This window comes from Penicillium riverlandense (genome assembly GCF_028828495.1).
Source record: "Penicillium riverlandense strain IBT 135883 chromosome Unknown utg000007l_segment0_segment0, whole genome shotgun sequence".
Lineage (NCBI taxonomy): Eukaryota > Fungi > Ascomycota > Eurotiomycetes > Eurotiales > Aspergillaceae > Penicillium > Penicillium riverlandense.
Window position 1 is genome coordinate 13,221 of NW_026643198.1, and position 21,731 is coordinate 34,951.

The following is a 21,731-nucleotide window of genomic DNA, read 5'->3' on the forward strand; positions in this document are numbered from 1 at the left end:
AGATAGAGAAATAGATGATCTAGTTCTGAACACAATGTCGCGATTAGTCATCACCTGCGGTGCCTTCCTTGCGGGGAACGACGAATTCCCTTGTTCTTCACTTCTCTCAATCACCATCGTCATCATGGTTGACAGCAAGGTCCCGTCGCCGGGTCCCGCCAAGCTGAAACGTAATGCTGGCCCCGAGGAATGGCTGGAGGCAGCCAAGGACTGCAAGTACCTGTCCGAACCGCACATGAAACAGCTGTGTGAGATGGTCAAGGAGTACATGATGGAGGGTACGTGCCCCGTTCTCCCAGTATCGTCTGCCTTGGTCTATTGACGCCGTCCAGAATCCAACATCCAGCCCGTCTCAACCCCCGTCACCGTCTGTGGCGACATCCACGGCCAGTTCTACGATCTGCTCGAACTCTTCCGGGTCTCGGGCGGCATGCCCGATGGCACCGAGCTCGACGCCCCCAAGACTGCCCCCTCGATCATCACCTCCGCCGACCTCGAACCCCCTTCCACCATCACCGACCCTAAGATTCGGAAAAAGCTCCGCGGGCCCAGCGACAGCTCGCACGTTGACGATGACGACGACGACGACCAAGAGACAGGTTCCAACGATGCTCGCAGTCGATCACCTGCAGGGTCCGACGATGTCCGGCTCAACCGCAACTTTGTTTTCCTGGGGGATTATGTGGATCGCGGATATTTCAGTCTAGAGACTTTGACACTATTGCTGTGTCTGAAGGCAAAGTAGGTGCCTTTCGAGTGTGTTTGGCAAGGTAGCCAGGTTGACAGGAGCTCTTGCAGGTATCCTGACCGGGTCACGTTGGTTCGCGGCAACCACGAGTCTCGACAGATTACACAGGTATATGGGTTCTACGAGGAATGTTTCCAGAAGTACGGAAGTGCTTCGGTCTGGAAGGCCTGCTGTCAGGTCTTTGACTTCATGACGCTGGGGGCTATCATCGACGGCAAGGTCTTGTGTGTTCACGGAGGGCTGAGTCCGGAGATCCGCACGCTGGATCAAGTTCGGGTGGTCGCTCGCGCCCAGGAGATTCCCCATGAGGGAGCCTTCTGCGATCTGGTTTGGTCCGATCCGGACGACGTCGAGACCTGGGCTGTCAGCCCACGGGGTGCCGGTGAGACTGTCTGAGTCCTGATTATAACTGCGGCGACTGACCGTCATTCTAGGCTGGTTATTTGGTGACCGAGTGGCCGACGAATTCTGCCATGTCAACGATCTCTCCCTGATAGCCCGCGCGCACCAGCTGGTCAACGAGGGGTACAAGTATCATTTCTCCAACCAAAACGTTGTTACTGTGTGGAGTGCGCCGAACTATTGCTATCGGTGTGGGAACCTGGCGTCGGTCTGCGAGATCGACGAGAACCTGAAGCCCGCCTTCAAGCTGTTTAGCGCCGTCGGCGACGATCAGCGACATGTGCCGACCTCACGGCCCGGCCGCAGTGAGTACTTTTTGTAAACATGATGCCACGAGCTTTATAACCGGCGCTGGCGTTCGGGACTGGGGAGAGGGGATGATGCATTTCTGTAATGATTCTAGACCAAATATAATGACCTCCATGCATTCATTGTTTTACGGATGACCCTGTCATCACCAGAGTTCAAGCGGAGGGCGAGAAGGAACTTCAACCGGAAGAGCTGGGAAGAGACAATCTCCGACCCAAGTTCGCCTGGAAGAGAATAAACTGCTCATGATCCATTTTATAAAAAAGACTTCGGGAGAAGATCACGAACGGAGTCCAACCCGAGGATCCGGGGGATCGGGTAGTCGGCAGTGAGCAAGGAAGCAGGTTGCCGAGATGACAAAGACGCAGTGGAGAAGAATAATTCACGCTCATTCGCCCAGAAGACGACGCCCCTCGGAGTTGATCCCGTGCTCACTCGAGTACTTAGTGATCGGGGAATCCGGGGGTTTCGACATGCACCAACTGCAATTGAAAAAAAAAAAAATGGAACAAGTGGACGTGCTCATTTGCGGCAGTGGTTCGGCGGGTCTCTGCGCGGCGACCTGGCTAGCCCGCTATGGTGTCAAATGTAAGGTCCTCGAGCGCCGCGCTGGGCCGATGAAGATGGGACAGGCAGACGGTGTACAGTGCCGTACCGTGGAGATTTTCGAGAGCTTTGGCATCAGTGAGGAGCTGCTGCGCGAAGCATATCACGTTCTGGAGGTGAATTTCTGGGCCGATGAGGGCTCGGGGATAATCAAGCGCACTGGGCGCGCCGCAGACGTGCAGCCCGGGCTGTCGCACCAACCTCATGTCATTCTGAACCAGGCGCGCATTAATGGGCTCCTAATTGAACTCATGCGCAAGTATAATGACCAGGTTATCGACTACGGGTACAACGTAACCAACGTGGAGGTGGACAGCGCCTCTGTGGCAGATCATGATGCCTACCCAGTGACGGTGACGGCGGAGAAGGACGGGGTCACTGAAACCTTCGCGGCCAAGTATGCCCTGGTGAGTTTGTACCAGAGATCTGATGGTTCACGCTAATTCTATTACAGGCTTGCGATGGGGCCCACAGCGTTGTCCGCAAAGCCCTGGGCTACCGGATGATTGGGGACAGCAGCGATGCCGTCTGGGGCGTCATGGACATGGTGCCGCGAACAGACTTCCCTGACATCCGCAAGAAGGCCACTATCCGCTCAACGGCAGGCAATATCTTGATCATCCCACGCGAGGGTGAGAGCAACAATCTGACCCGGTTCTACATCGAGTTGCCTCCGGGGACCAACCCGAAGGACGTCAAGCTAGAGAATTTGCAGCGACAAGCGCAAAGTATATTCCACCCGTACAACGTGGACTTTGTTGAGACCGTGTGGTGGTCGGCGTACGCCATCGGCCAACGGCATGCCGATTTCTTCCACAAGGATCACCGCGTCTTCCTCGCTGGGGATGCCTGCCACACCCACTCCCCCAAGGCCGGCCAAGGTATGAACGTCAGCCTACAGGATGGATATAATATCGGATGGAAGCTAGGTCAGGTCTTGACGGGGCTGGCGGTCCCCGACATCTTGAAGACGTATGTTCTGGAGCGCGAAAAGGTTGCCATTGACCTGATCAACTTTGATCGCTACTTCTCAAAACTGTTTTCGTCCAGCTCATCTGGAAAGAAGGCCACCCCAGCCGAGTTCCAGGAAGGATTTACCAAGTCAGGCAAATACACTGCTGGCTTGACAGCCAAGTATGATGTCTCACCCATCACGGCAGCGTTGGAATCGACCCAACTCGCTTCAAATGTCGTCGTTGGCATGCGCCTGCCCAGCGCGCAGATCGTCCGATTCTGCGACTCCAAGCCCATGCAACTCATGCAGTCTCTCAAATCCGATGGCCGTTGGCGTGTGATAGTGTTTGGGGGGGACCTTTCCGTTCCACAGAGCCAGGAAAAACTGAATGCGGTAGGTTATGTCGCCGTATTATATCTACAGAATCATCACTAATTAGCAAACCAGCTCGGAAACTATCTGGATTCTCCTGATGGGCCTATTCATTCCTTCACGCCTCCGTCTGCCCACGCGGACAGCCTGATTGAGACTATCCTGGTGGGCCATGGAAAGCGCCACGATGTTGAGCTAGAGCAGATTCCCGCGTGCTTCTACCCGGTTTCTGGCAAGAATCAGACCAGAGGTTCGTATCTCTCTCTACGACCAGTGCGAGACGCACTGCTTACACTGCTTGCCAGATTTGCACAAGATCTTCTATGATGATGAGGCCTACAACCTGCTCCACGGTCATGCTTACGACTTCTTGGGCATTGATCCAAAACAAGGAGCCATTATTATTGTTCGTCCTGATCAATGTCAGTAATTTTACTCTACTTCCATATTAACATCCGCTGACTTTGATTACCAGACGTCTCTGCCGTGATGAGCCTCGACAAGTATCCCGAGATTGGAAAATTCTTCGCCGGATTCTTGAAACGTCAAACGTAGGTTGGTCACTGCCAGAATTTAACCAGAGAATATCAGACTCATGCCATTCTAGGGGAAATGATTATCAAGTATCCAGCTCGCTTGGCAGCAGACTCTGATGGAATTCCAGTCTTGTCCTGGTGCTTTCTGTACAAAGACTGATCTGCATTTTGCATATATGAGCCAGAGTATCCTGTTATAGATTCCATGTACATATTCGGAATTAGCTCCTTATTTATCGGTCATGTCATCGTGAGCAAAAGGATGCCCGTAATAGCTATCTCAGGCGGCAGGATCACCCTCTTTTCCAGAAGTCTGCGGCTTCATGAAACCAGAGAAGAACCGCGCCATCTCATCATAATCATCTACCTCTCCCACCCAGCTGACATATTGATCCGGTCGAATAATGACACTAGCACCACGACTAGGATCAATACCATAATTCATATAAGCCTGGCCATGTCCCTCATGGTACGACTGGTCATCCACGAATACCTTCCAATAGTCCCAACCTTGCTGTTTACTGTACGGGTGGAAAGACTCTGGCAAGTCCAGGAGCTCCAAACTCGTACGTGGGCCAGCATGCACGGTCAAAACTTCGATCACGCTGTCAATCGGCTGGCCTGCCGGTGTATACTGATGGAGAAAAGAACGCGACGCCCCAAGTCGTGCCCCTAGCTGTTTCATACGCTGCATGTTTTGTGGAATTGTTAGCTGACCGGCAAACACAATTATCCTCCAGCGGCCATTGCTCTTCAGTAGTTCCTGCAAATGCCACGGCCGAGCGTCCGACTGATTGAGCACCTTAAAACTGGGCATTCGCTTGCCGACAGGGATTGCTGTCGCCAACTGTGGCTTGCTAACCACTCGGTGAGATTCCTGGATTGTCACATCTGTGCCGTCGCCTTGTTCTGCACTGTCGCCTTCTTTTGCAACGATCACGCTGGCACCATAGTTGACGGCTGCCCGTCACCTTGTCAGCAACAAATAGGAGCCGCTTTTTAGAATACTAACCAATTCCGCTGGCAAACTCATTCCCCTTCTCAAACGCCTTCTTGAATTCTTCCATGCTGACCCCTTCTTCATCCATGACATCCTTCGCTGGCCGACCCGAAAATAGTCTGGAGAAGCGGTGATCAAATTCGATGAGATCCTGAGCAATCCGTCTCCTCTCAGATTGATAGGTTTTCAGAAGTGATCCTTCGCTGTACCCTTTCAATACATGCGCAAGCTTCCATCCCAAGTTGTATGCTACGGTCAAGGTTAGTACACTGCTGTTGTAGTTGGGTAAGATCACACGTACTGTCTTGCATGCTGACATTCATGCCTTGCCCAGCCTTTGGCGAATGCGTGTGGACAGCATCTCCGGCCAAAAATACGCGCTCATGCATCGAAAACCGGTCTCCCACTCGCTGGCCAATCTGGTAGGCTGTCCACCAGTCACAGTAGGAGTAGGTCAATTTGTACGGGTGCATGATACGCTGTGCGGACTGCAGAATGATGTCCGGAGTAATCCCCGACCGGTCAGCTTTGCTGCCACCTTGAGCATGCTCTGTTGCCTGTAGTTGGATGTACAGACGGACTAGCTTGTTCTCGCGCGGAATAACCATGACGCTACCAGCACTGGCGGAGTGGATAGCACAGCGCTGTCGAATGTCCGGGAAGTCGGTGATGGGGATGATATCCAATACGCCCCAGATATAGTCTGTCGAGTCGCCTTCTAACTTGAAGCCAAGTTGCCGGCGCACCCACGAGTGTGCACCGTCACAGCCGACAAGAAATTTGGCTTTGACAGACTCAACGTGGTCTGCACGGGCATTGGTCTCTGCTGCGCGGACAAGGTCATCGGTATCATCGGCAGTTAAATTGCTACGAAAGAGTCCATCGCTGGCAATAGACTGGCCATCTGCCGTCTTTTGGTGCTGATACCGCTGCTGAGGCATGGCTTCCTCTTCGGACAAGGTGCGGAGAGTGACGGTAACAGGGTAGTCATTGAAGTCCGCAGCTTTGCTGTCATCAAAGTCAAAGGCCGTGGGCAGCACACCGCGCTCAACGTCCATGTTACTGTGCTTTTTGATCGAATCGAGGAAAAACCGTTCGATACGACCCTGATGCAGCACAACCTGTTGAAAACGACTGATGCCGGGGATAGTATCGGGGATACGGTCAGAGCGATGGATCTGTCCGTTCTCATCGGGGTTCCAGAGACAGATCTCGAGCATGTGGTTAGACTCGAGCCAGACCCGATGGGCAAAGTCAAACGAGTCGAAGATCTCAAGGGTGCGGCATTGCAAGCCATCCGCCTGGCCGTTGAAGATCTGTTGGTATGTGGTTAGGGGTTTGTAGCTTTTTATACCGCACATGGCCACGCACCTTTGTGCCACGCTTATCGACAATGCGAGTACTGATTCCGGTACGACTCAGCCAGTTAGCCAGCATGAGGCCCGCGGGACCAGCTCCGACGATGAGCACGTCGACCTGGTCTTCGGTTGTGGGAAGCGCGCCTGGCATGGTAATGACAAAGATATTCTTAAATACGGCTTTAGAGGGTACACAGTCTCGAATTGGAGGCCGTATTCCAGGGCCATTCCGATACCTTAAATAAACAAATGGAGTTTACTTCCGAGGTCTGATCCGAAGGCCACCATATCAGTTAGTAGACTATCGGGATTCCTTTGGGTGACAGGAGTGCCATTGGCTATGCTTCTCAATACCCCAGCCGTGCCCCGCAACTCCCACTCCAAAGAGTAGGGATGTGGAGGCGATCATCTTCGGCCTACAACTTGCATCACTTCCGACGACCCGTGCGCGGTCGGCGAGGTCCTTGGCATGCAGCCTTCTTTCGGAAAGCGTCATCGGAGATGCAGTAGTAAGAAAGCAGACACAAACGGTCGACTATCAAAATAAGCCTTGGCGCTCGGTGCTAGCGGATTGGCGTGGCTAGCGGCTCATATTCGCAGTGTGGAGCCTATAATACATAAAGAGGAGCTGGGGCTGAAATCAAAAACAAACAACACTCCATCTCAAGTCAGGTCAACAACTCACCATGGACTCCTACACTGTCGCTCCACATCTTGAGTACTTCAAGCAGCCCCTAGCGGCCTTCACCGCTGCCCGACCTGAATTCGATAGCTTCGGCGTTGGCGCCTACATTTTCTCCACCTGCTCGCGCCAGGATGCCGACAACAGGCCGCGCATTCTTCTCCTCCAACGAGCGCTGACAGACTCAATGGGCGGCTGCTGGGAGGGGCCTGGGGGCGCCTACGAGCCCGAGACTGATGAAACTTTGCTAGACGGCGTGGTGCGGGAAGTGTTAGAGGAGAGCGGCCTGCACGTTTCGCGGATCGTGGAACTGGTTGCGGTGGATAGTTGGTTGCATACACGCCGGAGTGATGGCACCAAGCAACGGCTCGCCAAATATACGTTCATCGTCGAGGTGCATGAAGCAATGCAACAATCACGGGCTGTACCGTACGAGGACATCCCCATCCGCATGGAGGCATCGGAACATCAGGCCTTCGAGTGGGCTGTAGAGGAAGACATTCGGCTTTCGTTGACCCCAGGACAAGGCTCGTACAAATTCCCACTGGCCTTCATCGGCCACCAAGCACCTAACATCCTCCGCGCTCTTGAACTGTTTGGTGCGCTGCAACCCCGGACAATGTGACCATTTGAATACTCCTAATAGCGATGCATTGCTGAGAACCTGTAATAGTAACATAATAATATAGTTCGCAAATCGATCGTGTCATGTCTCATGCAACGGCTCAATGGTATATCAAAAACAATCGTAGCACATGATTTCAATCCTCCGCCGGCGGGATGTTGGCTGCCTGCATCTCCAGCGCCACCCGGTCCACCTCCTTCCACACACGAAGTAGATTCCCTCCGGCCACCTTGGCTGCATCCTCGTCACTGATGCCTCGTTGCAGCAGTTCGGCGATCAAGTTTGGGAACTTGGACACATCCTCGAGCCCCTGGGGAGCACTCGGAATGCCGTCAAAATCACTGCCCAGCCCGACATGGTCAAACCCAGCCACCGTGCCGATGTGGATGATGTGGTCTGCAACCCGTTCCAGAGTGGCATTGGTGGGGTCCTCTTCCGGCAAACCATCAGTACTATTGGATGCGGTACACGAGATAAAGCTCGGCGAAAAGTTGACCATGACCAGCGAATTTCTCTCTCGAACCAGAGCCAGAATGTCATCGGGCACGTTGCGCGGGTGCGGGCAGAGCGCATACGCAGAGCTGTGGCTGAAGATCACAGGAGCCCGGCTACCTGGCCATTGGGATTTGCCCGCGCCCAGCACATCGCGCATCGTGTCCACACTAACATGCGCCAGATCGACGATCATACCGATGCGATTCATCTCAGAGACAAGTTTCTGGCCTGCATCGCTGACTCCGTGCCAGTAAGGTTTAGCCACTTTCGCACCACCTTGTGGAAGCTCCACGAGGGCGGCATCGGCGTATATGTTGTGGCAGTTATGCGTGAGAGTCGCATAGGAGACGCCTAGCTCGTAAAAGATGCGCAAGTGGGCCAGTGAGTTTCCGATAGAATGTAAACCCTCGATGCCAAGCGGCGAGATGATTTTACCCTCCTGAAACGCACTCATGGCGGTCGTGCCGTTGGGTGGCGCAGAGAAAACATGGGGGTAAACTCGCTGGACACGCGACATCAAGTCCACCTGCTCCATGGTCTCTCGGATACCTGCTCAACATTATGAGTACCACGTTCAAGAATGATCCCAAGGGTACATACTTCCTGCATAGTTCTCATCCGAAAAATCCGGCCAATCCTTCGGGCAAGGGACGTACACGCTCCAGAATGTCCCCCCGACCATGCCTTGCTTCAGGCGAGGGAGATCCACATGGAAGGGCATGGTGCCATTTACAAAGAGCGATGTGAAATTATCTCCGTAGATGTGGTTCTTGAAGACTTCTCGAATCATGATTGGCAGATCGTCATGACCGTCTGTGGCAAGTCAGATTATGTCTTGAGAGCAGAACGCCGCACGGCTTACCGATCAGTGGCGTCTCCGACAGGATCTTGTGCACGCGCTGTTCAATTGGAAGTTCCGCGTTGGGATACCGGTAGCCCCAGGGCCAGAAGAACACCATGGCCATGATCAGCATCGCGGCCAGGAGCAGGTGTCGTAAGCTCTGCCGGATGTTGAGGGCTTGGGCCTTTTCATGCTTGGGGGCAATATGGTACGTGCGAATGCGGGGTTCTTCATATACACGACGGTCTATCAGGACAGCCTTTTCGTCAGAGGCCGCCATGGACGGTGATGGGATGTGAGTGTGTGGTTGTTGGGGTGAGGAGAGAGCGTATCGAACAGCCCCAGAGGAAGAACAGAAATGACTAAGCCACTACCTTCTAACTGATACAGATCTAGAAGAATTGGTGGGTCGCATTAACCGTTATTCCATAATAACTGTATGAAAAGCAGAATATCCAGAAAGGAAGGGACGAGGGGCCGATATATGAGGCCCGTGCTGCTGCCTCGGCATGATTCCCGAGCCCGATTCAACTAACTACAACCCTGCCAGAAAGAGAGCAAAATGATCGTTACCCCTTATCACCGCGATTGTCCGCCTCTAGAAGAATTGTCACATGTCATTGAACACGGTCTCCGACAGAATTTCGGGTTTGCAAGAGCGGAAGCGGTGCAATGCCCGGATCTGCGCCAGCGACCTTTTGGACTGGCTGCACCGGGCCTGTCGGGCAACCCATGCATTGGCGATATTGGCGGTCGTCAAAACCTGTTTCCGACCCCAAACCTGCAAGCAAAATACTCTCTGCTGTCTCTGGCGGATAAGATGCGGATGTCACCCAGCCAAGGGTTCATCATCGGAGCGGGAGCAGCGCCGTTTCAGGATATAGGCCAGAATGCGGAATTGGCACCGAATATTTCCTGGGAGCACAAGAATGGCTTTTCACCAAATCTGGACGACCCGGCTTCCCTCACAGTTACGAATGGTACTCGTGTTGTTGAAGTTGCCAGGGACCTATCCGGAAACCCCGATATTAGATGTGGCAAAACCTCAAGCACAAATTGCGCTCTGATGATGAATCTATATGGGTCCGATGGCACCACCGGGGCGGTTATCAAAGTCATCGCTAAAGCTCGCACTGGACCGCAGAATTTCACCGATTGCATTCGATCGAGCTTGCGAAATGCATACGGCGACTCTCGAGCCATTAGTCTTGGGGGAGTTTTTTTGCTAAAATCCGGGAGTGCCAACTTCCATGTTATGCCTGACTTCCCAGCCCCAGACCAGTTGCCGTTCCGAGATCGGAAGCAAATGGAAGAAGAATGGCTCAAGTATCATGTTTGCACAGCACCGGTTGTTTGTTTAACGGTATTGCATAGTGCCGATCCGGACAACCTGGAGCTGAGAATGGAGCACACGCACTGCTTTGAAGTGGATGGAAACTCGAAAGGAGGGCACTACCATTATGATGTCGACTGTGGAGAGGATGTTGAGTATGAGGCCTATCTCAATGTGGCTCCAGTTGTTTACCGGATTGATCGGCCTTGACTAAGATACTAGATCCTATCCTGTCGATGCAACATACTTCTGTAGCTGCCATACTTTGAATCGTGTGAAGGGGAAATAAGAAATGGAATTCAAGATCTATCATTACCCAGTCATCGCAAAGCGGTGGAAGACAGCAAAAAGAAGTCTATAGAAAAGCAGAAGGGGAAAACCATGAAAATGCCGTGCACCAATCCCAAACACCTGAGATCATCGTTTTTCTTGTTCATTGAGTTCCTGGTACTCAAGTGTACCGTACCGGGGTCAACTGAGACTTCGTGTTCTGGTGGGCAGGATTCCAAGTCGGTGCGTACGCTGGGTTAGTGGCGTAAGATACGTTGGAAGACGTGTTCAGCGATACAGTCGACACCTCCTTGGGCATTTCGAAATCGCTCTTGGGGGAGAGCATCCATCCAGGATGAACGAAGTTAAAGACCCCCACCGCGAGTGCCATCATCATTCCATCAAGAATCACAAAATAGATCTGGTGGGTGATCAGGAAACCAGCCCAACCCTGAGCCAGCTCAACAACACGATAGATACTCCGGACGTAGATACAAGTCAACGAGAAGAACATGGCACATAGCATAGGAGTCAGTGACTTCCGATGCGGGTCGATGAGGTGGCAGCGCGAGGTGCGGCGGACGAAGTCAATAGCGCAGATGACGAATATGGTGATGGAAAACATCTGGAATATAATGCCGGCCAGCATTAGGTTGGAGCCGAGAGCCGTGGACTTCCGTGCGCTGGACTCAATTGAGGCCAGCCCACCACCGGCGGCCTGCATCAGCAGAGAGATCACGTCCGCGACGCAGAAAATCCAAAGATACGCCTTGGGTGAGAGGTAGGAACTTTCCCTCCCCGCCACCATGATCAAGCGACCCAGAAGGATATAGAGGCCTGCGGTGAAAAAGACGGGGGCTAGAAGAAGCACGGAGATTATTAGCATGCTATTCAGTCAAATTCGGATTGAGATTGAGTAGTACGAGTGAAGATCGGTAACTAGTCTCCAACTCGCCAGGTAGGGGCAGATGGTAGTGCTCACAGATGATGAGGGTGGATATCTGAATCAGGTATGCGGTCGAATTGTAAGGGCAATGTGCCGACGTGAGTCGAGCTCCCCAGCCAATGAATTCCCCTATGAATATGATCAGCTTCTGTTTCCGGGAAGGATCTGAGTCGAGATGAGCCTACCCAAACATCCAATAGTGAACACAGAGCACCACCATGTCCGCTTCCAGCAAAACTGGACCATGTGGCCAACCCCCGAAAGACCAAAAAAGAGAACGAACACAACGCCCGCGGCCTTCCAAGGGACATAGTCGTACGGAGTCTTCCACGGGCCCAGTGCGTGGCACCCATTGAAGATGTTTTGAGTCTCCTGGTGGCTCATATTGATAGGTGTGCGGTCAAAAAAGTGGGCTAAATACAGTCTCGGTGAGCAGATTGAAGGAGAGGTGACAGGGAAAAAAGAAGCTGGACTGTCTCCATCGGCCCTCTATTTATCATTATCCTGTTGCCGGTTGTAAAAGGGGGTGGCATCCGAAAATAGATATAGAATTCACAGGTAATAAGGCTGCGCGAAGAAAGAAAATGGTGAGGTACAGTACTGGAGGCACGAAGTTTTGCCCAATTGGTGTAGCTTCGCAGGGTCCATCAGTACTTGGCCGCGTTTCAGCTCCAACACGCTTGTCCCCCAAATACCCCCATCCAAAATACTCATATCATCGTTGGTTAATTGGGTTATTTTGTCGTAGCGTCTAAGCCACGACGGGATGCCTGCATCTATACAAGGTCTGCTCCCATTGGCTCCAGCGTATCTCTGCGCGGGACTTCAATTTTGGCCCCTCGACAAGGCTGACCGGGTGAGTAGTTAGTCAGGAACAGCAGTGGCTATGAACGGCCCGCAGTCTGAAAGTCCTGGATCCGCACGGATGATTGGCAGTGTCGTCGCAAAACTGTCCCTCAGTATGCAGTTTTGGTTTTGGGGGCCTGGCCCTGCGACATAGCAGTGGTCCTAGCACCGTCGGTAATAGGCCCCCGCGTAAATGCGATTGGGGGCGAGACCATATTGCACCAGAAAGATGATGAGAATATTCGGTCAAGGTCGAATGATGCTATTTTGGTGCTTTCATCCTCTGATGGAATGCCGACACCGATCGTTGCTGACTGTTCATTCGCTCCCGTCGCCCCGCCTGAAACTTTTCTTCGCCTGGACCCTAACCAAACGATCGCAGCCTTGAGGCCTCCCACTTCGATAACTCACGAAACATGGAAGGCACCGGCTGGCTGGCCGTTTGGCACACCTATCGGCTGCCCTTGCTGGTTACGCTGGCTGCTCTCCTCGTCTTCCATGCCTATCGCAGAGCCCAGTCCCGATCCAAGACCCCCGCGTCGGTGTCCGTCCCATCGTCGCCCCGGAGCCAGTCGCCGTACAAGGAGAAGATCCAACCTGAGACGGCCCGTTCTGAGAAGCCCGTCAAGCCAGCAACGGGCCCCAAACGCGTGCAAGGGAAGAAACCCGCGAAGACGGTTGGCGGGCGTGGCGGATCAGACCAGGACAATCACCCCGTGTCGTTCATTCAGCCTATTATCTTCTACGCCTCGTTGACAACCACAACTGAGCGATATGCACATATGCTGCTAGAGGATCTCCGGGCTGCGGCGCAAGAACGAGCAGACCCCCAAAACCGCGAGCGTGGCATCCTGCCTCCCCAGATCCAGGACCTGGCCTACATCGACTTTGACGATTTTTTCACCTCGGCTCCCCAGCCGCCAGCTTCTTCGCCCGGCGTCCGCTACGTCTACTGCATCCTGATCCCTACCTATAACATTGACACCGTCATCAACCTCTTCCTGACTCACTTGGACGAAACCCACAACGATTTCCGCATTGACACCGGCTCACTGTCCAAGCTCGCGGGCTATTCGGTGTTTGGATTTGGAGATAAAGAGGAATGGCCAACCGAGGAAGAAGGCTTCTGCTCGCAAGCCAAAGAGATCGACCGATGGATGGCCAAGCTCACCGGGCGCAAGCGTGCATATCCTCTGGGAATGGGAGATGTGAAGAGTGACGCGGAGCAAGCGCTGAAAGAGTGGTCTCGCGGACTGAAGGACATTCTGTGTGACATACTGGAGAACGGCGGGCTCGGTGAGGGTGTCCCTGGCAGTGGAGATCCCGCGGAAAGTGATGAGGAGGATCTCGATAATGGCAATGAGGATCAACAAAAAACTCAGACTATGGTGGATCTGGAGGACATCCGGATGGGCGGTGATGCCCAGGGAGGACCTATCCCTGTTGATTTCACCACGGCTGGCAAGTCAGTTGCACCGGCAGCGACTGCCAAGGAGATGGTTCCAAAGACATCGCCAACATACGCTTCGCTCACGAAGCAGGGTTATACTATTGTGGGGTCCCATTCTGGTGTCAAGATCTGCCGTTGGACCAAGTCGGCGTTGCGGGGACGGGGGTCGTGCTACAAGTTTTCTTTCTATGGCATCCGATCCCATTTGTGCATGGAAGCGACACCGTCGCTGTCATGCAGCAACAAATGCATTTTCTGCTGGCGCCACGGCACGAACCCGGTGGGGACCACCTGGCGTTGGCAAGTGGACAAGCCCGATCTAATCTTCAAGGGCATCAAGGAAGGCCACTACCAAAAGATCAAGATGATGCGTGGTGTGCCCGGGGTGCGTGCCGAGCGGTTCGCAGAGGCGATGCGCATTCGACACTGCGCCCTCAGTCTTGTCGGCGAGCCCATCTTCTATCCTCACATCAACGAATTCCTGGACATGCTACACGCCGAGCGCATCTCCAGTTTTCTAGTGTGCAACGCGCAGCATCCCGATCAGCTCCAGACGCTGACCCGAGTTACGCAACTTTACGTCTCCATCGACGCTAGCAACCGTGAAAGCCTGCGCAAGATCGATCGGCCGCTGCACCGTGACTTTTGGGAGCGGTTCCAGCGCTGTCTGGACATTCTCCGAGAAAAGCGATATGCCCAACGCACGGTGTTCCGACTGACCTTGGTCAAGGGATTCAACGTGGATGACGAAGTGATAGGGTACGCCAACCTAGTTGAAAAGGCCCTGCCATGTTTCGTCGAGGTCAAGGGTGTCACGTTCTGTGGAACCAGCACAAGCGCCGGTGCCGGTCTGACCATGCAGAATGTCCCATTCTATGAAGAAGTCTCGACCTTTGTTGTTGCACTGAACGCGGAGCTGGAGCGCCGTGGTCTGCACTACGGGATTGCAGCCGAGCACGCGCACAGCTGCTGCGCACTGATTGCCTCGAACCGCTTCCATGTCGACGGGAAATGGCACACTCGGATCAACTACGAACGCTTCTTCGAGCTTCTGGAGAAGGAGAAGGCGGATGGCATCTCTTTCACTCCGGAGGATTACATGCGCGAGACGGAAGAGTGGGCGTACTGGGGCAAAGGCGGGTTCGATCCGAACGATCAGCGCGTCTACACAAAGGGCAAGAACAAGAACAAGCACAAGGCTATTGAGGCGGCATCCACGTCCTGAAGCGCGGAGTGAGGTACCCAGTGCGCTCATCCCCAGCCCGAGATACATGTCTCGGACGACTCTTCAACCACATCGGTCTGCATCCCATAGGCAAACGAGACCAAATCATGGCTCCCTATGGTGATAGTTCCGGGTCAGCCCCGGACGATTTCGCTGTGGTGTAAAAAGCAATTGAATATATACAGTATCAAGATCACCTAGAACCCGCCCTGTGTAGCTTCATTCCTCACTTGCTGCCAGCCCACTATGCGGTGCTGACTCAGCATGAGGGTCATCCCGCTTGATTTGTTGCGGCCCGAACTGGACAGCATCCTTCAACACCCATCCATTCCAAGCCCGGTCTTGCCAAATTGCAGCTATTGATTCCTTTTTGGTTCAGGCGCTTCAAGTGACCCGCAACCGACCGAACCATCTCCTGCGTCTTTATGGCCCAGCCCGCCGCCGGGAAGCCCACGGCCGGACTGCTACAGATCCCCGCGGCGGCCACCCAGAAATCGGCCTCGCCTGCTCCGGCGAAGAAAGCGCCCAAGCCCCCCACACCACGTCTGAAGCTCGTGATCAGACGTTTGCCTCCGGGACTGACCCAATCCGAGCTAGAGAGTGCTCTGGGAGAGGAATGGACGGTTGGGGGTGGAAAAGTGGACTGGCTCCAGTACAAGCCGGGCAAAGTGTCCAAAGAGTATGGCCAATCGTCCTGATATTATCGCTGCGGAATTGAATCTGATGTCTATATAGTCCCGCCAAACCATCCCGTCCCGCTAGAGCATACGTGCATGTCGTGTCGAGCGAGTGCATTACACCCTTCTCGGATACAGTGCGCCAGACATCCTTCCAAGATGCTCGCCAAACATCCCACGACCCTGTACTGCTTGGACCTCCCACATTGGAGTTTGCACCCTACGCCAAGACTCCCGGGAGCCGCGTGCGCAAGGATGCTCGCCAGGGCACGATTGACCAAGACTCGGACTTCATTGCGTTCCTGGAGAGTCTGACCCAGCCGATCGCGAAATCGGCTCCCGTAGACACCGTGGATGGGGAAGAGAAAAAGAAAGATACGGTGACAACTACGCCTCTGGTACAATTCATCAAGGACAAGAAGGCCTCCAAGGGAAAAGACGGGTCTGGAAAATCCTCCAAGCGTGCCGACAAGGAAGCAAAACTGGAGAAGGTGCACGCGAAAAAGCTGTTACAACGGGCAGACAAGGACACGGCATCTACAGCCCCAGAGAAGAAGGCTAAAGGCGAGAAGGCAGCCAAGGAAGCTGGGAAAGCGGCCAAGCTCGCTGCCGCCGGAGGTGCGAAGTCCAACAAGTCTGGTGCAACTGCGACAAAAGAGGGCGCCAGTGCATCAGAGCGAAAGAGAGAGCGTGGGAATGTCGCTGCTGCCGCTAAGATCCTCCAACGCGACTTGGGGCTTTCGCCAGCAGGGGCCCGGCGACGCGCAAAAGCTGAATGCGAATCCAGTCCATCCGGAGACGGATCGAAGAACGAGATTCCTCCCAAATCCGTCAAAGGCGGTTCTACAAAGGCCAAGGAGGGAGGGTCGCCATCCTCACGCGGAACGCCCGATACCGCCACGCCGAATACGAGTACTCCTCCACCCACGAAACCGTCCAAAGCCGCCAAAAACAAGCCGGCCGCCAGTCCGACCCCCACCGCCACCCAGGCGTTCCTGAAACATGCGAATCCGTCGCAGGGAGTCACTGAGTCGCTGCTAGAGGAGGCTTTTAGCCTGTTTGGGGCCGTTGCGAAGGTGGAGATTGACAAGAAGAAAGGATTTGGGTACGTGGACTTTGCAGAGCCGGCCGGCCTGCAGCAGGCTATGGCCGCCAGTCCCGTGTCTGTCGCGCAGAGCCAAGTGGTAGTGCTGGAGCGCAAGGCCAATCCGAGTGAGAAAGCGCGGAAGGCTAACCCACCGGCCGGAGGGAATAAAGCGAAGACGGGGAATGCAGAGGGCAACGGGGGAGCATCATCCAGGGGCTCGCGTGGTGGTCGGGGAGGTCGAAACAAAGGATCCAAAGGAGGACCGGGTAGCGAGAGACCGAGTGAGAAGATGAGCGAGACTTGAATAATGCGTGTAGGGAGCCAAAACACTCACTGGCTTGATACCCACTAAATCATGGTTAATGCCAAGATACGCTCAATCGGAACACGCGACGCCCTGTCCGTGACAAGTTCAAAGTATATATCTCTCGACTGTTCTCCGACCAGAGACTCATTCTTGTCCACCACAGTCCCCGTCAAAGGAGACCCTGAGACAATGGCACCGTCCTTCTCCGAGATCAAGATCTTTGCCAACCGTGATCTTCTGGAGCAGCCCTTTCTCCCCGAACTGCGGGCGGTCATCAACGCCAGCTACCGCAACCACGAGATCGACCCGATCGGCAAAATCAGAGATCGACTGCAGACCGATACGCAAATTGCAAACGAGGTGGGGGAAGGTGGTTTTACCGCCCTTGCCTTGGCGCGAGATGAAATCGTCGGCACGGCGAGCGTGAAAAAATGGGATCCAGAGGGCTTTGTTTGGAAATCGCCGAGACGCTATACGGGAAGAAGTGCCGAGGAGCTTCGGGCGCTGCCAGCCGCCGGCAGAGAGAGCGGTCATTCTGCTACGGATACTGTGCCTTGCGACGGAGATTTCGAGGTTTTAATCGTTGCTGTCAAACCCGGTGAAAGGTACCGCAAAAGGGGGATTGCAGAGAGTCTGGTCAAGGCCTGTGAGGAGGAACTCCAGAGGAGATATACCCCAGAACCGAACGGGTCGTCGCATTTGCGCGTGATGGTCAAGGTCGTCCCGGAGATCAATGGACGCTACTGGTTGAAGAAAGGGTTTCGGGTTGTAGGAGAAGCATACTGTCCACCTTTTACATGGGATTTGGCCGACGCGTTTATTCTCTGGGCCATGAGGAGGGAGTTGCAAGTAGGGGATCCATGTGAGCAAATACTTTCTTCAAACTGAAAATTGTTTCAAATTGGACCATCTATCAATGAAAACAAACAAAAAATGAAAAAATCAACACCTTTCAGACCTCCTCGACGCCCACCAGGACCGGCCGACCGAAGTCCGACACCATGACCAGGTCAAGATCATCACCACTCCCTGGACAACCACGCGGTGACGCAGACACCGCCGAAGCAGCACGCGTGACACACGGGTCGTCGAGGCGGGAGTCCAAACGGTTTCACTTTAGGGCATCGAGGACATGGCAGTCATCAGCAAGGGTGGAGATTCTGTGGCTCTTTTAAAGAGCTTAGAAGAGGACGTCTACTCTAAAGTGATTCTTTGAACTGTGAGGTGGTCAGTAAATGTTGCAACCGGAACAGTAGGGGGGAGGGAGACGCACGTAGAGTCGCTTGAAAAAAGAAGAAAATTTCGGGGGCCGCGCGGGCTATTTATGCGGTCGCTGGGAGGGCGCTAGCGTAAGCGAGAGCTGGGTGTTTGCATAGTTTGACGGGCCGGTGAGGCCAATCGGGGACGGATGGGTGGGGATCCCGAGAAGAGTTTTCTACGGTAGTACACCGGAGTGATCACTAGTAGTTGCTATAGGATAGGAGCGACGGTGGATGTGGTCCGTCTTGCATTAATACAGTCGGATGGTTACCCCATTTTGATCATGTCCGCCGCCTTCTCTGCGACGGCGAAAACAGTAGCTTGGATATTTCCTCGAGGGACCAGTGGAAAGATACTGGCATCCACCACTCTCACATTGGTCGTTCCATAGACCTTGAGATGAGAATCCACGACTCCGCCGTCCTCCCGACGCATCATGGCGCAAGTCCCACTGAGGTGGTACATGGACAAAACAAGTTCTTTGCATAGCTCCTTGGCTTGTTCCAAATCGGTCAACGGCTCCGGCGTGTGCAGTCGCTCCCCTCCTTGTTTAAATTATTAACTTTTTCATTGTTATCAGAATTACTACAAATAACGATGACACGGTGAATGGGAGGCCAGAAAAAGCCGCTTTTGTCACCGTTTTAGGCCGCTCGCTCACCATGGCCGGTCTTGGCGTCACGTGTGCCAAAGCCCACCTGGGATACCGTCGCAAGAATTCTGAAGGCTTAGATGTTCACTATGCAGGCTTGACGCTTTCCAATTTCATGTTGCTTGACTGTCATTTTCTTTCTTGACTTAGCCATGCCCAGTTATACATACGGGACACAACTCTACTTCATCAGGACAAAGAAAGACACCAACAATCAAAGTTCGAACTATTCATTCAAGGAGAGACCAGTGGTATTTCTCTGTATGGGCTATCTGCAGCTCGTCAAATGTAAGAGAGGCATTCGACGCATCGAGGGCAGATCGACGTGCAATAGGAAAGGCATCAACAAGGGTCAAGGACTCATTTATATGTCGAAATCACGAATCACGAGCAATTCCGCCGCGCCAGTTAGTTTTGTCCAAGTATATGCCTGGTAGAGGTTAGTAATCAGCCATTTGCCGTTGACACATCGAAGTGTAGGAGTCCCTACCCAGGGAAAAATATTCATATGTATCTGCGTTCTTCTTAGATTTCATTGGATTTCGAGATAAAAGAAGGCACTTGATGAGCCCGTACGCGTAATCTTGAGCTACAGAATTAATTAGCATCAGCTTTCAGGGAGGAAGGCAAGGAAACAAACTCGACAACTTCGCATGCGTGATCTCGTGTAGCAGAATTGAACCAGTAGACTCCATGTCAGCGAGACTTGTACCAGCAGGTTGTTTCACATCTTTAACATGGTCTAGACTCGCTCTTTTCTGGAATGCCTCGGGGCATAGGATTATATGGGAACCCCCGGGGATAGACGCGCCACCCACGCCGCTAGGGCAATAGTGTTCCCGCTTAGTACCCGGAATATAAAGAACCGGCGCGTTTTCAGGGCCTCGTGTTGCATACCACATACCTAAGGGTATTCAGAACTTGTCAGTGGCTATTGCGAGCAAAATGTTCCCGAATAAGAACGTGTGTATACTATATGAGGACAACAAAGAGAGAGGAGGGAAGAGAAGACAAAGTGATCACATGATTGTGACACCGTAAACCTTCTCCTAGACCGTGATAGTAGTGATTATGATTTTCAACTTGTCATCTTACCTCCACCTGGAATTTCTTCTCCCTCACGCTCACATTCCACATATGTTGTGGTCCATTCAAAGGCAGATCCATCGCAGTAAAGCGAATATGGGATTTTGCTTCCATCTACACCAAGACCTTTCAGATCTTTGTATCTGTCTGTTTCTTTATTAGCATGTGCATTCCGATTGTAAGCATAGTCAACAACGTACTCTTGATAACAAGGCCCTGCGGATCCGTTGTCCCAAATAAACTTCCGAGCAGTCGTGATGTGCGCTCAGTGATACCTTCCCCTAGGGCATTGTATGCTGCCTCCGTCAATTTCAGGTAGTCTTCACCGGCCAAATTCAACCTAGGAATTTTGTCATGGCAACTTTCATCGATCCAAGCCCACTGAGATTGAGCGTCAAAGGCTAATGAAATGGTGAAAAGGAATGGCAGAACACTAAGCGGCCGCATGGTTGCGATTATTGCCGTATTGGTATGAAATAGAACAGTGAAGGGCCAAGGGGAAAAGAAGTTTCTTTGGATTCTAGGAGACAGCCAGAGGTCTGCCAACCTTGAGTATATACCTAAGTAATCTATTAGGAAGTAGTCTAAAGGGGGGCCATGTGATAAAATGGAGCCATCCCCCGGGCCATGGGATACAAGGGGGCCATATGGATAGAAAGGGGGCCATATGGATAGAAAGGGGGCCATATGGATAGAAAGGGGGCCATATGGATAGAAAGGGGGCTATATGGATAGAAAATATTCTCTACATCCACCCTGACCAACTTTTTAACCTTGTCCGTACATCCCTGAATACCTAACTCCTTCATCCAACAACATAAGTAGTTGCCAATATTCCTTCCCCCCCTCTCCCCCCCACCCACCCCCAAACAACCCTCTTTCTCCAAAACGGGTCATTAGTCTTTTGTTGTATAGCAGTGCTTTCTGAAAAACAATGACTTCTTCTACCTCCATGATCATTCTGCAGGCGCCGTTAACATACACGCCTGCGGCTTCTTGGGATGAATATTTGCAGTTTTTATGCATACAGCCTGGGTGCATAAGAGCCTGGCGTGGTCAGTGTGTGGAAAACCCAGAGGAGGTGCACATTTTCGTTGGTAAAATTTCCCCATGCCGGCATGTCAAAACTACGATCTTCTCTGTTAACTAGGGCCACAGAATGGGAACAGGGTCAAAACGCGGAACAGTTCATCTCGTCTATCTACCCTCAATGGATCAGTGACCTTGAAAGCCGGATAGGGGCGCGACCAAGATCTGCACCCTTTACGATGGAGCTTCTTCCCTCAATGATTGGAGCTTGCGAACCTGCCCCAGATGGTATATGCTCGGTATATCTGGTCTCGTTTGACGCTTCTCTGACTCCTGCACAAGAGAGGATCCTTCTCTCAGATTTGGAAATTTTGAGACAGCTCTTGCACAAGTCCGAGAACTACATCGGCATGACGAAGGGATGGATCATTCCTCCGCTCCAACAGTTTCGCGATCGGGGTGCTTCGAGAACATTGATACTTATCATGGGCTGGAGTGATATCGAAAGTGAAGAGCGGTATGAGAAAAGTGCAACAATTACTGCGGGTGCAGAGAGCAATAAGATGCTATCTCTCCATGGCCGTCTATTTCAACCGCTTCTTGAGGCTGCAAAGCCGGGTTGGTCTAGAACTCA

General features: G+C 53.0%; 11 protein-coding genes across 11 annotated transcripts; 7 read left to right on the forward strand and 4 right to left on the reverse strand.

The window, feature by feature from the left end:
* Window positions 1–34: 34 nt before the first annotated feature.
* Window positions 35–1,472, forward strand: sitA (TOR signaling pathway phosphatase SitA; the record flags this gene model as incomplete). Its single annotated transcript, XM_057198978.1, has 4 exons — window positions 35–278; window positions 333–741; window positions 799–1,130; window positions 1,183–1,472. 4 exons carry the CDS (start codon window positions 35–37, stop codon window positions 1,470–1,472), a joined length of 1,275 nt encoding a protein of 424 aa, XP_057049679.1.
* A 490-nt stretch (window positions 1,473–1,962) lies between these two features.
* On the forward strand, window positions 1,963–3,947 carry N7474_007569 (putative phenol 2-monooxygenase; the record flags this gene model as incomplete). The annotated part of the gene is made up of 5 exons (XM_057198979.1): window positions 1,963–2,472; window positions 2,520–3,413; window positions 3,468–3,642; window positions 3,698–3,814; window positions 3,868–3,947. 5 exons carry the CDS (start codon window positions 1,963–1,965, stop codon window positions 3,945–3,947), a joined length of 1,776 nt encoding a protein of 591 aa, XP_057049680.1.
* Window positions 3,948–4,208: 261 nt separating this feature from the next.
* On the reverse strand, window positions 4,209–6,437 carry N7474_007570 (FAD binding domain-containing protein; the record flags this gene model as incomplete). Its single annotated transcript, XM_057198980.1, has 4 exons — window positions 4,209–4,888; window positions 4,941–5,177; window positions 5,230–6,244; window positions 6,300–6,437. 4 exons carry the CDS (start codon window positions 6,435–6,437, stop codon window positions 4,209–4,211), a joined length of 2,070 nt encoding a protein of 689 aa, XP_057049681.1.
* A 535-nt stretch (window positions 6,438–6,972) lies between these two features.
* N7474_007571 (NUDIX hydrolase) lies at window positions 6,973–7,593 on the forward strand (the record flags this gene model as incomplete). Its single annotated transcript, XM_057198981.1, has 1 exon — window positions 6,973–7,593. The coding sequence occupies one exon, from the start codon at window positions 6,973–6,975 to the stop codon at window positions 7,591–7,593; it is 621 nt and encodes a 206-aa protein (XP_057049682.1).
* A 136-nt stretch (window positions 7,594–7,729) lies between these two features.
* Window positions 7,730–9,209, reverse strand: N7474_007572 (putative dipeptidase; the record flags this gene model as incomplete). Its single annotated transcript, XM_057198982.1, has 3 exons — window positions 7,730–8,637; window positions 8,689–8,901; window positions 8,951–9,209. The coding sequence occupies 3 exons, from the start codon at window positions 9,207–9,209 to the stop codon at window positions 7,730–7,732; spliced, it is 1,380 nt and encodes a 459-aa protein (XP_057049683.1).
* A 282-nt stretch (window positions 9,210–9,491) lies between these two features.
* On the forward strand, window positions 9,492–10,472 carry N7474_007573 (uncharacterized protein; the record flags this gene model as incomplete). The annotated part of the gene is made up of 1 exon (XM_057198983.1): window positions 9,492–10,472. The coding sequence occupies one exon, from the start codon at window positions 9,492–9,494 to the stop codon at window positions 10,470–10,472; it is 981 nt and encodes a 326-aa protein (XP_057049684.1).
* A 241-nt stretch (window positions 10,473–10,713) lies between these two features.
* On the reverse strand, window positions 10,714–11,862 carry N7474_007574 (RTA1 domain-containing protein; the record flags this gene model as incomplete). The annotated part of the gene is made up of 3 exons (XM_057198984.1): window positions 10,714–11,390; window positions 11,515–11,607; window positions 11,664–11,862. 3 exons carry the CDS (start codon window positions 11,860–11,862, stop codon window positions 10,714–10,716), a joined length of 969 nt encoding a protein of 322 aa, XP_057049685.1.
* An 878-nt stretch (window positions 11,863–12,740) lies between these two features.
* On the forward strand, window positions 12,741–14,999 carry N7474_007575 (flavodoxin and radical SAM domain protein; the record flags this gene model as incomplete). The annotated part of the gene is made up of 1 exon (XM_057198985.1): window positions 12,741–14,999. The coding sequence occupies one exon, from the start codon at window positions 12,741–12,743 to the stop codon at window positions 14,997–14,999; it is 2,259 nt and encodes a 752-aa protein (XP_057049686.1).
* Window positions 15,000–15,424: 425 nt separating this feature from the next.
* N7474_007576 (putative nonsense-mediated mRNA decay protein Upf3) lies at window positions 15,425–17,067 on the forward strand (the record flags this gene model as incomplete). The annotated part of the gene is made up of 2 exons (XM_057198986.1): window positions 15,425–15,678; window positions 15,735–17,067. 2 exons carry the CDS (start codon window positions 15,425–15,427, stop codon window positions 17,065–17,067), a joined length of 1,587 nt encoding a protein of 528 aa, XP_057049687.1.
* Window positions 17,068–17,118: 51 nt separating this feature from the next.
* N7474_007577 (GNAT family N-acetyltransferase) lies at window positions 17,119–17,958 on the forward strand (the record flags this gene model as incomplete). Its single annotated transcript, XM_057198987.1, has 1 exon — window positions 17,119–17,958. One exon carries the CDS (start codon window positions 17,119–17,121, stop codon window positions 17,956–17,958), a length of 840 nt encoding a protein of 279 aa, XP_057049688.1.
* A 639-nt stretch (window positions 17,959–18,597) lies between these two features.
* On the reverse strand, window positions 18,598–20,515 carry N7474_007578 (uncharacterized protein; the record flags this gene model as incomplete). The annotated part of the gene is made up of 7 exons (XM_057198988.1): window positions 18,598–18,875; window positions 18,992–19,050; window positions 19,364–19,412; window positions 19,473–19,571; window positions 19,623–19,886; window positions 20,078–20,215; window positions 20,269–20,515. The coding sequence occupies 7 exons, from the start codon at window positions 20,513–20,515 to the stop codon at window positions 18,598–18,600; spliced, it is 1,134 nt and encodes a 377-aa protein (XP_057049689.1).
* Between the last annotated feature and the right edge of the window lie 1,216 nt (window positions 20,516–21,731).